A 14,311-nucleotide genomic window follows, 5' to 3' on the forward strand; every position below is an offset into this window, starting at 1 on the left:
AGAGAACTGCCTCTCCCCAATGTCAATGAACACTGAGCCTTGATGAAGGCTCTCTCAGATACCAGTGCAACAGCAATAGCTTTCCAGGCCATTTGTGGTGCTGCTTGTGACATTTTAAAGGATGACAGGCTTGAAGGTGAACAGGTCAGAGGAATCTGCCTACATTTTTACAGTTCAAGGTTTGTTTCTGTGAGCTCAGGTGTGAAGGCAGTGATCTGGTAAGGAGCTAGCTTTCACCAGCTCCTGGTGAGAAGTGATTTTGGGTCTTAAAGTTGGTGAAGAAACAAATCTCTTTATACCCCTGCAACCCAAATTTTAGATTTACTACCTGCAGGTGTTATCATGACACTGTCTGATAATCCTAGAGTCCCTTTGGATAAAGGCATCTTCTAAGCAAAGAAAAATAAAACTTCTCATTAGTAATGACCAGTGCAGGTTACTAGATAAGAGTGGCACAGCTGTCTGTGTGTGACAGTAGGTTCTATCCTGAGAAGACAGGAATTAGCTAAACAAAGCAAATGCCTTCTCTTCACTGACACACAGATGGTACTTAAAAAAAACTATCAAATTGCCTGTAGAGAAGGAATGCATAGAGAACAGCTGAGGGGTTTTAGCACAAGGCCTAGGGAAGGTAAATGGAGGACAAGGTGTCATTTTTCTAATACAAACTTATGTATAGTATTCTGAATGTAGGACTTGCTTTGGCTGTCTCCATGTTTTAATTATTACTGGGTGGTTTCCCAACACCAATAAGTAATTTTAATGCCTGATCTATTTTTAATTTATCATACTGATCTTATATCCATCATATTCTGAAAAATGAATAACTTGAGAAGCCTATAAAAACCATACTCATGAATCTAAGCAGATCTTCCACCATTTCTTATGTTGATTGAAAATAATTTTCCTCTAACGTCCCTGAAACATGACTAAATCATCTATAATAACCTTAAATGGAACTTCTTTTTTCAGAACTTCAAAATTCATGCCTGCTGTGGTGAAGTGGTACTGTGGAAAAAAAAATCAAAGCCTGCTGGTTTTAGAACAGAAATTTGGTGTACTAAAGTGAGAATATAAAAAATACATTAGCAATCAGTTAAAACATGCAGCAATTAGTTCTACAATGTTATTGTATATGGCGTTATGGTAATCACAAGGATGATTTAGATGCAAATAACTCAAACTTATGTGTGTTTTTCCTTTTAAGACAGATCAGCAGCTCTCATCAATGTATTACTTAAAAAGCTCCACAAACTGCATATGCGATAAGAAATGCGAATGATTCACAAGTCCATCACCATGTAATGCATTTCAACAAACAGTTTAAAATAATGTCATTAAAAAAAGGATGTTAAGAGCATGAGCTGAAAACAGTGGGGCTTTCAGATCTTTGAAAATTACAGTTTCTAAACTCCAATAATAATGTACCTCCTAAAGGCGAGTTGAAGTGTTTTGAAAATGGTTTCCGTATCTTTGCCGAGATCACTCAAAGCAGGTTTCCCAAGTGCTGCAGGTGATAAGATCAGTAACTTCTGAGTTCTGCTTAAGAGATCCTAGAGGGCTTTATGAATAGCCTACATGTTTATGTTTAAAACTACATCTTTCAAAGTTGCATTGAGCACATTTCCTGAATCCCGAAAGCTTAAGCAGCCCTCAGGCTCATTAAACTAAAAACGTTCAGGACACTGCAGAAAGCCATGGCAGAATCTAGCTTCCTCATAATTTAATCTTCATGTAGAGCTTCATGACCTGTGCATTTAGAAGGATGAGCTACTACCATATTCCCATGCTATATTTGGATAATTTACCTGTTCAGACGCCAAACTTTGGTGCTTAGATCTTACATTCAGAATCATGTACAGAACACGGATCAATGCAAAAGTAAAACTAACCAGGTTCTTCATTTAGTTCCATGTTCCTACTGCAAAATGTTTTTCATTGCAGGGGGATTCTGTGAAAGTGTTGGAGATGAGGGCGGGAGCCAGTATACTGTACATTCGTTCTGTGTTATACAGTGTGTTCTAAAAAATGACTACTTTTACAATTCTAGTCTCCTACTTCTCTACCTATCTTTTTAGACTCTTTTGTAGATTCACATCACAGTGTGCAGCACTGAACATAATCTGACAGGAATATGAAGCAAGGAACTACCGATCAACAAATAAAAATGTATAAGTATAAAATACCCTTAACACATAGAAACAAATACAGTGAATGCTGTATTCTTTGCATAATTCCTTACTAAATGCAACCTTGCTAAAAAATAAACAGTAGAAATAGTAATAACCAAAGGAAGACTCAGTTATTTGAACCTCCAACAGCCAAATTACCATTCAACAACTTACACTTTAATGAGACAAGCATTCATTCATTCATCTTTTGCTAATTTTATTAAGCTGTGAAAGATTTAAATACAATGACAAGGTTCAACCTGGGAAAACAAAATCAAATACTGTTCGCTACAGAGTAGAGAGAAAGGAATTACTGTAAACCTGTAAACAACACAGAAGAGAGAAAGTATGTATTATTCAAGGCGTCTGCAGCTTCTTCCCACAAGAGAAAAAGCCTCCCTGCATCAACACTAAGGTTCATTATTCCATTAAACATTCAGATACACATTAAAAAAGGAAATAAAAACAAAAAGTAGGCTCATTAAATCTGTGTTTGCAGGCTTACCAATAAAGTTAGCTTTTTTTTTTATAAATTCACATGTATTTTATTTTCATTTAGGAAGCATTTTCTCTGCAAAAGCAAGCTGGTGGGTTTATAGTTCTTCCATGCATCTTCTCCCTCTGTCCTCTAATTAAAACTGCAATAAGCACATAATAAAGAATACAGCCTGTGGCTTCCACAGCTATTTAGGTAGAAGAGGGGTGTTAAGTGTTTCCAGAGGGAGCAAGAAGTCACTGAGGTACAGGAAGAAACACAAAGAGGAAGAAAGACGTAAGAAATGAATGCCAAAGAAGGAAAAGGTTGATGTTTTAGTGTAAGTATGTCTTCAGTGAGTTCTTTGCAATGGCATTTTTAGCGTCTGTAGCCAAATTCATCAGCATCATCGGCACGGAAGTCTCCATAACGCCATATGTTCAGCTGAAAAAGAAAAAAAAAACAAGTTCTTGTAAACATCTACCCATGACGACAGGGGTTACCATTAGTTGTTTCAGAAAAGTGGTTTTCAAAAAGAATGCTTCATTTTGCATTTATTGATCAATATTAGACCTTTCTAGAAGTTCCTGGTAAGCAATCATGGTAAACTAGTTATTTTGAAAGGAAAGGGGAAACAATCGTATAGGAACAAGTTAAGGTTTATTCCATGCTGAACAGAGAAGAAAAGAAACAACGTTTTGGCTTTGGAGCCTTCTGGTGGCACCCAAAGAAGATTCTACAGCCACAACGTTGTTTCTTTTCTTCTTTTCAGCATGGAATAAACCTTAACTTGTTCCTTTGCAGCCTACACATGCTGACGCAGCTACCTACTTGAAATATAACAATCTTATATACAGTGCCTATAAAAAGTATTAACCCTCTTTTTCAAATTTTATTGTTTTACAGCATGGAACCATGATGTATTTAACTGAGAGTTTTTGCCACTCATCAACACAAAGTACTCCATAATGTCATAGTAAAAAAACACAATTAAAAATAAGAAACAGAAAATAATTGAATGCATAAGTATTCATCCCCTTGCTTTGACACACCTAAATTACCTCTGAAGTAACCAAATCTCTTCTCCAAGTCACATAATTACTGGAGAAGTCCGGTAATTGGAGTCCACCTGTGTGCAGTTGAGGTGTTTCACATGATTTCAGAATAAATACAGATGTGTCTGGGAGCTTCCCCACTTAGTGCATTTCCAAGGAAACACCACACCATGAAGACCAAGGAACATTCCAAGCAGATCCAAGACAGGGTTCTTGAAAAATACCAGTCAGGGCAAGGACATAAGAAAAATTTTCAATGCATCGAATAAACCTCGAAGGACAGTGAAGTCCATCATTAAAAAAGTGAGAAAATATGGAACAACTGTGAATCTGCCCTGAACTGGCCTCCTCTAAAACTGAGTGTCCAGGCAAGAAGAGCCATAGTAAGGGAGGCCACCAAAAGGCCTACGGCAACTCTAAAGGAGTTACAGTCCTCCATGACAGAGATGGGAGAAACTGTGCATGAGACAATAATAGCACGCACACATCATAAATCTGGCTTGTATGGAAGGGTGGCAAGAAGAAAGCCTTTGTTGGAAAAAAAAACTCATATCACACCTCGGCTGGAGTTTTCCCAAAGGCATGTGCGAGAACCAACAATTTGGAGGAAGATTCTATGGTCTTATGAGACCAAGATTGAACTTTTGGGCCTCAATGCCAAGCGCTATGTTTGGCGCACACCTAACACACAGCACATCACACTGAGAACACCATCATTACAGTGAAGCATAGTGGTGGCAGTATCATGTTTTGGGGATACTTCATGTTTGGGGGGGGGGGGGGGGTGGGGGTGAATACTTATGCATTCAATTATTTTCTGTTTTTTATTTTTAATTAATTTAGTAAAATGTCTGGATTTTTATTTCACTTTGACATTATAGAGTACTTTGTGTTGATGTGTGGCAAAAATTCTCAGTTAAATACATCATGGTTCCATGCTGTAACACAATAAAATGTAAAAAAGTCCAAGGGAGGTTAATACTTTTTATAGGCACTGTATATGCACATAAAATTGTAGCAAACCATGTTCACAATCTTTACAATTGATTGCAAGTGTGTGTGTGGTATTGAAGCTACAGCTAGCGACATCAACCAGAATCCTTTATCAATGTATTTCTAAACACATACTGTATTTGTGTAAGAAATAAAAATCTATGCAAAGCACATCCTTAAGAGAGAGATTTAAAATACAATAAATAATGTCATTCTTTATTAGGTGTTGAACAAAAAACATAGATAAAAAGGATACATAGTTATTCTGTTTTGTACATTAAACAACACATACATTTGGAGCTTTGTACTAACATTTGGATTAATTTGCCTATAGACAAAGCTTCTTGATCAAAAGAAATACATTTCAAGAGTGTTTAGGGAACCTAGTGTGTACAGGGCTAAGAGGGGTACTCCTAGATCCATTTACAAGATAGGCAGCTATACTCAAATGAATAATTATAATCAGTGAAGCCTTTTTTTAAAAAAAGGGTGGAGAGACAATTCCAGTTTTACTGCCATTTGCTTAATTAGCGATATTCAAACCAAATGTGAGTTTGTGAAACTAGTAGGAAACTTTATTTTGACAGCTTTTTATCCCTTTAATCGTACGGCTGTTCTTACAATAGAAATAATCTATCTTTGGCTTTGGCATTGTTAGAAGTAAAGAAGAAATGCAAATCCTTCTTTTTCAGTCTAAATGTTTACTGAACTAAAATTAGCAACATTCAAACTTATTGCACCCTTTAGAAGTCACAATAACCCCCTTTTTCCGGGATTTAATTGTTTCTGTAGAGTTTATAGTTACTAAAGTCAGCTCTCATTTAGTCCTGGACATGTCTTGTGCTTATACCTCTGAAAAACACATAAAATGGATTCCTAGAAAACTTACCCTGGCAGACTTGGCAGACTCCTGTGCATTCAGGTATTCAGTGATCTACAAAATAGAAAAACACAGCAGGGTAGACCAGATGGTTGACAGCCAGGAGAAAAATATGCCCACATATTCAGAGTCCTACACTTACACAACAAGATAGAGAAAGGTGTGAAGCTATGTATGTTTGATTTTCAACACTTAAAAACAATAATACAGTGAGAGTTTTAACAATTGCTGTAAATAACACGGTTCTTACAATGATTCATGGAAGAATATTACATTTTTAGAATAGATCTAGATTTAGACTTTTGCCTAGGGTCATTTTCTTTAACATTCAAATATGTGCCAATTATATTAGAAATAGAACATTTATAATCTAAAACTAGCAGCTTCAGTCCACATTTATGAGCAACACTTATACAAAGGTTTATTGTCAGAAAACAGACCCTGCTCTTAATCTGACAGCAGTTACTGTCCCAAAGGCCTAGAATAGGGTAGACAAGTCCTTTATATAGGTAGGCAGGTCTGGCAGCTTATTTGACCAACTTTCCCAAAAGGAAACATATTAAAATGAAAAAGCTTTAAGAACACATACTGTAAGACATGTCTGATCAAAAACACTTTACAGCACCGCATTTGTGAGTCTGCCGAGTGTTTAATGTAATCTGGAATTGAGACATCAATAATCCATCTTCTAAGGGTGCAAATAATTAGAATCATAAAAGTTTAGGAAACAGTAGAATACATTTTATATCTCATCAGTTAAAACATCACCATACAGTACATTAACCTTGAACATGCCAATCAAAATTGTGAAAGGTCGTTTGAGATAAGGATTATTATAGTGTAGAACAACAAGACTGATAGCAGTAGTAATTGAAACCTGGTAATCTATGAAACACAGACAATTTAAACTGTCTTTAAACAATCCTGAAGAGGGCTTTAACAAATTCAAATGTTTTTCAAATACATTAAGTTATGAAGACGCTATTTTAAATACACGTAAAGCTCACACTATTGTAAAATTATGTACCTGCTATAGTTCACTTAAGTTGTACTGTAGTTATGTAGCAGATGATTTGCCAGATTTCACTTTACTCAACCCTGCTAAGGAGTTTACTTATTATACTTTATTTCTTAATATCATAAAGAAAAACATTAGATCCAAATATTTTGTCCATCAATAGTGCAATACATTTATATTTATACTTGGTAAAGAATAAAAGTGAAGTGATTTAATTTAGAAATAAAAACCATGCACACTTGCTGTGAAAATGTCATGTGAAATGTGAAAACTAATTTTGCAGAGCACAAACAGTCGTGACGAGTCACAAAGTGAAAGTCTGACACATTGCAAGATGGAAAGACTCTGTGTGTGGCTTATGAAATGCAGAGGCTTCACAGTGCCAAATGTGCCAAAAGTAAAGAAAGTGACAAAACATGTTGTAGACCTAAAGGCCATTTTCTGCCCCTTTCACAGCATTAATACTGCATTAATACTGGATGTAGTAAAAACTAAATTAGCAAGGTTTACTAAAGCTAATGTAAACACAAGCTAGATAGACTACATGGTCTTCTCAATTGAAAACGTTCTTATGTTATGAACAGTGACAGCACAAAAACCGATTTTGCTGAAAGCATTTTCAATTGTAACAGTAATAATGTTAGGATATATACTCTATACATGTATGCGAGTATGTTTAACAATTTTATGTTCTATTTCAATGGTCATGCACATCTCAAATGTCAAGCTGAATGATTTTTATTCCTGCTGTATCACAAATGCTAGAAACATTACTGCTAGAACATTACACTAATGGCTAACAATTATTTTAATTTAAAAATATGTACATTTTTGTATTATTCCTGTTCTGCTTCTACCAAATTCTTCTTTTCTATGTACAGTATAAGTTATATTAAAGCACCTTGAGAAGCCTCTATTTGAAAGGCATTATATAACAATAAGATTGATTGATAGAACAAAGAAAAAATGCTATATTTTAAAACAACCAAAAATCTTCAGCTACAAATACAAAGCAACTGGTATGCCAGGTGCAAAACTGCCATTTATGATTTCCTAAATTTTAAATTTAAGATTTTAAAATAAACCTTCTGGAATTACAATAACTCCAGCATATCAATCCAATAAACTACCTGCTCTAAATACATGTTTGGAACTTTCACAAATCATATCCAACTCAAAATATCAAATGAATAAGCAATACAAAGTACTGACATATCAAAAAGCTTGGCACAGAAACAGAACAACTACAAGAAAACATAAGCACATTATGGAACAGTGATAAACACATCTGGTATATTAACATGGTGTTGTGCACCATTCATTGCTGTGTCCAAGGTTATTATTGTACCACAGCCAAAGTGGTACTGTAGGAAACTTAATTTGACTATTTTTGTAAGTTTTCATTTCAATGGTCGTTCGTATTTTAAATAATAAACATATAGTTAATAGCTTCTGTGAGCTCTGGCCTGCTTTGCAAAACCAGGTGATTTTACGTTAATTCTTAGCATTAAATCTTTGCATGTCTATAGCATTTTGATCTCAAAAGTTCTGAAAGTTCTTTATAATTATATACTGTATAATGCACTAACAAAATGCAGCACACTCTAAGGTTAGTTACTGCAGCCATTACATGACACTAGCCTCACTACCCAGCAGATCAAGCAGAGACGCGAGACATTGCTCTACCAATTGATTTAAGGGGGGACTTTTGAGTATGCCCCGCTGTACAAGCCCAGAGCAGAAATCAACCAGGACAGTAGTGTTAACACCCCTACTTTTTTGATGCATCTCTCTGTTAAGCTTTAAAAAAGCTTGAAAGGACTCATGTTAAACACCATCACATTTGCAGTTACTGATGTATCAGGATAACAATTTTGTGAATTAATCCTGAAAAGCATAGTGTCAAAAGTGCAGGAACCTTACATACAAATTAGAATCTTTTTTTGTGCGTAGATATATCGTTAAATGAAAGACATTCAGTTTCCACAATGGATAGAAGCAGTCATTCAATTTATACACAATACTTTTGCAAATAATGAACTCTTTATGAAAACAAAATCCCTCAGTATAGACCACAGGGGAGTAGCCTACTTAACTTTCTAGAAAGTAGTTTCGAAGATCTTTTACTGCCAACGTATCTTATTCATACCTTTGATGAAACAGAACAAAAAAACATCATACGACAAATATGATAAATTTTTCTTGCTTAAAACGTTTCTAAAATGTTATACTGTAATTCTAATAGCAATGCAGGGAGCTAAAGCTGTCTGTCAAAAATAATTAGATTCCAAAAACTACAAGGATCACATTTATTCACACATTTATTCGAACAAACTGCAACAAACACAAATTTATATTAATATTTGGCTCCTTGGAAGCACAATGGGAGACCCCAGAACTATACAGAAGCTTTTGAAGTTTTGCTTGTTTTTGCTTTATATTTCCTGTTTCACACATGAAAGACATAGGAGTGTGTATCATCATTGTTAAGGTCAAGGGGCTCTCTGAAGACTGCGGGCAAATGGTCATTGACCTTCACAAGGTGAGGGATGACTATAAAATCATCCACACAATGCTGAAATCTACCATTTTCCTCCCTCTGTAGTGGCCATTATTAAAAAAAATTAAGGCTACTGGTACAGTGACAATCCAGTCAAAAAGTAGACACAAGTGTAACTAGGAAACTGGCATGGGACCATAATTCCCAAACACAAAATCTTCAGGATATGAAGTGTCAAAAATACCATCTACCATCACCTGAAGGTTAACAGCTACCATAGCTCAAATGTGTCGGAATGACAGTTGAAACAATATATCAAGATCAAAAGTTAAACTTTTTGGAGTGCTCATCAGTGTTATGTTTGGCATTAACAGACTGATGCTCATATTGAGAAAACATTCTTACTTTTGTGAAGTAAAACAAAGTTCAAGGTTCTATTATGTTTTGGGCTTGTTTTGCATCTGTGTTATGCAGTCTTTGTTAAGATCAGAGGAAGTATGAACCAACGTGTACCAGGGCATTTAGTCCAAATACCTGATTCTGTCTGTTAAGATGCTTTAAGCTTGGCTGAAAATAGACCTTAAAACAGACCTTCCAGGATGACAATGATCCAACACATACGTACAAATCAACGAAATGGATAGCCCCACGCAAAACGAAATGTTCTCGATATGCCATCTCAATCTTCAGACCTACATCCAATCCAACATTTGTGGTCTAAACGCAAGAAGGCAGTTGACAAATGAAGTGCCAGAAACTCACAGTAGAGTACAGGACGTGTCTTGCCAGAGGAGGATTTATAAAATACGAACTACTTAGGTGTGAATAAATGTGTTTTACACATTATGTTTTCTGGACTTAAATGAATTATGACAAATATGACTTTGCTCTGTACAATGCTATATGCAATGCAGTATGACATTTTTGTTTTATTGTTTCATCTAGATACATTATCCAATCCATACATTTTGTGTTATGTTTTTGTTCCTATTGCATCAGGTGTATAAATAAACCTGAAAGGCACTGCATGTGTAGTTACATTATATAAGCATGTTACATATTGAGAGTGAAAATATTTTAATAATCCCTGTTTATATTTCTACAAAGACCTAAAGCTATGCACTACCCCATCTCCACACAAAAAGAAGCATTAATAGAAAACAGAAGCTTTTATGTAATCAAGGATTTTCTGTATTAGGTATGCATCAATATGACACACAGTAAGTTTAATCTTTTCAACTTTCAGTAAAGGAGATAGGCTGACAATGTGATAAATGGGTTCAGGAGGAAGAATCCATAGTAAAAGAACTACATGTTTCATAACTCCTATTAAGAACAAATGACAGTACAGGAAATAAATTAACATTCTGATATAGGGTGCCAGAAATGAAAAAAAAAATGCAAAGGATGTTTTTCCTGATACTTAATTGCTTACCTACTTCACAGGTTGATGAAATACTGATACTTAGGAAAAAATCACAAATAGTAGTAAGAAATGTATATAATCTTTGCTGATAATAAACAGGTGTAACATTAAGTTAAACTGAAAAAGTAAATCTGGCAGGATAAAATCCTAACTACAAAACATGTAGTAATAGGCAGGATACAAACTGGATGGAACACTGGTCAATCACACTGCACACATTGCCATATATTAACCTCAATGATGAAATGTAGAAATGTGTTTACAGTACCCTGTTTCTCCCTATAGTGTGAGAAATCACCACTGAACACTTCAATGTAGTCCAAATTCCCAAGGAAGTGCAATAGTTAAATGGGATACATCAGGCGCTTTCATTCAAGGGTTTGGTTAACTTACAGAACTTGAACTAATTGGTGAGGCTCTGAACCATACTCTAGAATCTCAAAAACAATGACCTGAAGATGAACTTAAAAAACAAAAAACCTACAGGAAAATTTCTTGAACAGATGGCTAATCTTTTTTTCAAGGGCACTACTTTAAAGAGATACCCAGGATAATTCGTTGTGTCCCATCTTCAATGTTCAGCAAGAATGGACTTCTTTAACATGTAACCTAACAAAACAGTCTTAAGATTTACAACATTCTGAAGAGGTGTCAACTGCCACAACAAGAGACCAGGCAGAAGGACCCAATGTTCAACCCAAAACACCACCTACAACATTACAGATATAAAAATCTTTTCTGAATTCATCTATGAATTTGGTTGGCAACTCAAAATGTAAATGACAAACTCTAAAAGCAAGCTTTAAATACGAGTCTGAATAGAAGAGAAAAAGTAACCCATGAATGAGCTCAGATCACTGAGGATTTTCCTTCTCTACAATTGTCAAATCTCTCATTTGCAAAAGAACAACACAACCCTTGAGATATTGCACTTATAAAAATATAAGTGCATTCTTAAAGTCCATTGATTTATCATTCTCAATAAAGTTTTGTACAACTGTTTTAAAGGTTTGTAGTGGGTACTACAAAAGTTTGTAGTCTAATTACTATCACCTCACTAAAATCTATTTCCTTCTAAGATAAAGAAATGGTGAATCTATATTTACTAGCAATTGAACCACATAAAGAAAGATGTTCCTAAAAAAAGGCAAACATGACAATATTGAGGCTGGTCAGCAGTATCTGAGATATCTGTATTCATATAGGAATTTTGAAGTTTGTAGTGTATGCTTTTTCATTATCATGCAGAAAAGCAATAAAATTTACACCAGCCAGAAAGCACAACTACAAATCATGGAACTTATCTAAGTAATGCTGGGCTATTAAATCTTACTACATCCTTATCTATCAGTCTGAAAAGGCAATCAGCAGTATTCAACATCGCCAAAGGTGGGACCCTACAACATAATGTGAAATACATCGGAAGTGATGGGAGTAATTGCCACATACTGTACAGTAGTTTTATAAAAAACTGTAGCCTGTGGTGTGTCAGTGATCTTAGAGGTGTAGCAGAGACTAACAGGATATTATTCTATGACAGGGTGGACAAGAGTATCATCTTGTCATGCAACATCCCTTGTGCATGACCATGTCTGGATTAGTTTCTACATCGCAGTTGATCTGTGGAATGAACTCTAACAGCTACCTTCAGCAGTGTAAAAACAATTTCTAATCTTTTCAGCACTTCCTAGATACCACTGGACCTGTGAAAAACACTCTGTATTTGCCTTGCATACTCAGCTCTCTCAATGGCATAAGTGCAGATCATTTGGGTATAACGTGAATGTGCATCTTTTGCCAGCTCAAATTTCAGGTATGCAAACGGCATATTTTAACCACATTCCACATCAATCAGCAATAGATAAAGGCACATAATATTAAAAACATGCATTTAAATTAAGTTCATATTTCAGTATTTATTTTAATACTGAGCAACACCAATAGGTCTCATACATTATGGTATCAGACTTTTTGCATTAAGCATATACATATTCATTACACAAACATTTGTTTTTTTTGTATATTTCGGTTGAAATATATAAAGTATATATAATATATATATAAAGCAATCTTATCAAAATTCTCTAGCCATGTTATTTCTATGTACTTTGTTAGTTGATCATAACTTAGTTTAATAATGATAACCTGTCCTTGATACCAGTAGGAAATATGCATGGTACAGCATAACTATAATCTCTCAGGTCTTTTGATTAGGAATGTGGTTGGCAATTATAATTCTGTGATAGCTTCCCAATGGCCTTTCCAAATAAATTATCTCTCAGGAAACAAGATGTCTGACCTTTGTAACCACAAGTCTCAGCCTTTTTTGTGACAAAACACTCATTGCAACAGTAATTCATAACACTGTAATTTTGTCTCATAAGTGTGAAAAAATAGTGTGGCTTTTGGGTCACACAGGAAATATGAGGGGTAATACAAATACTGGTATCCGGTGTCATCTGGGGCCAAATCACAGCAATTCTCTGCGTACTAAATTTGATCAAATCCACATCTCTTTTGGAGCAATAGAACAATACAACACTACTTTCTTGGTATTAGTTAATTCTAATGTTTTCTAAGTCTATGGTACATAAGTTGATTTCTGAGATAATTAGAAGTTAATTGATCCAAAGATCTAATTCGGCCATTTCGTGAAAGAAGCCAGGGTAATGGTTTCAACAACATGGTTGTGTAACTTGCTCTATACTCCTTACTCAAAAGCTTAAGTGACTTTTGAAGCCTTGATTCACAGAAAACTTATCTGTATTTCACTACTCTTGCAGAAATATAAATACATCTTTAGGACCTTTTTTTTAATCTGTTTTTCTGGCACTCTCTTTTTATTAACAGAATGACCGCAGTTGTTTTCGGGATTAGAAGTTGCATCATTTTGAAACTCCTTTACACTCGCATGAATGAACTTCACGCTGCTAACCAGCTGTAGGATTGTTCTCCATGCCATATGTTAGTCAGATGAACCCAAAAAAAAGTGGGCATGACCTGATGTAATACCACAGGGTACTGGCATATCAAGGGTGAAACAATCTGTTTTCTGCCAGTCATAAATATTTTGTTTAAAGCTTATTAAACTGATGGCTGAACAGTCATAGAGATTACTTCCTAAAATGGAATGTAATCTGCCAAACAAAATGCATCTTTGGCCAGTAGGAGGGCATTACCACTGAAGCAGTGCTCCTGGTGAGGATTAATCCTCTTTTAGTTGTCATTTCCTGATGCGTTTTTCTTGTTGTGACACTTTGATATTGTAATGTCTGCAACAGCTTTTGATATCAGGATAAAAAAGATCCCCCCATCTTTATCTGTGCATTTACTCTGTGAAATAAATAACGGTGGCACTGATAGATCAATAATGTTTTTCTTCTCTTTACTCTAGCAAAATCTGAATTGCTTACTCTTACAATACACTCACAAAGAGCATCTATTGTTCCCCACTGTTTTATATACAACTACAATGTTCGTACGCCCAAGCACACTGTAGGGCCTAAGTTTAAAACGTGCTCCTTTCAAAGCACAAAATAAACCACCGGTCTTTTGACTCAACAAACTTCATGGTAGAGATGACTATTACAGAGCACTCATAACACAAGTGCATTGATTCCTATTATCCTGATCTTTTAGTCCAATCTACTGTACCAGTTTCATTACCTTAATGTTAATATATTGCCATATGTTAAAATAAAAAAACTCACATTACTTCTGATGGGGATTTAAGCACCTATGATTTTTTAACACAGTGCTCATAGTGTTTAAGTATCAGATAATATGAGATTTC

At 35.2% G+C, this 14,311-nt stretch overlaps 1 protein-coding gene across 1 annotated transcript in view; it reads right to left on the reverse strand.

The window, feature by feature from the left end:
* Positions 1–2,373: 2,373 nt before the first annotated feature.
* snd1 (staphylococcal nuclease and tudor domain containing 1) overlaps positions 2,374–14,311 on the reverse strand; it is a 309,136-nt gene continuing 297,198 nt past the window's right edge. Inside the window, exons 23-24 of the mRNA XM_088922699.1 lie at positions 5,584–5,628; positions 2,374–3,090 (exon numbers count right to left, since the gene is read on the reverse strand). Coding sequence (XP_088778825.1) covers positions 3,025–3,090; positions 5,584–5,628 — 111 coding nt within the window. The 3' untranslated portion in view covers positions 2,374–3,024. The remainder of the gene's footprint in view (positions 3,091–5,583; positions 5,629–14,311) is intronic.

This window comes from Atractosteus spatula, chromosome 8, assembly GCF_055471065.1.
Source record: "Atractosteus spatula isolate fAtrSpa1 chromosome 8, fAtrSpa1.hap1, whole genome shotgun sequence".
Lineage (NCBI taxonomy): Eukaryota > Metazoa > Chordata > Actinopteri > Semionotiformes > Lepisosteidae > Atractosteus > Atractosteus spatula.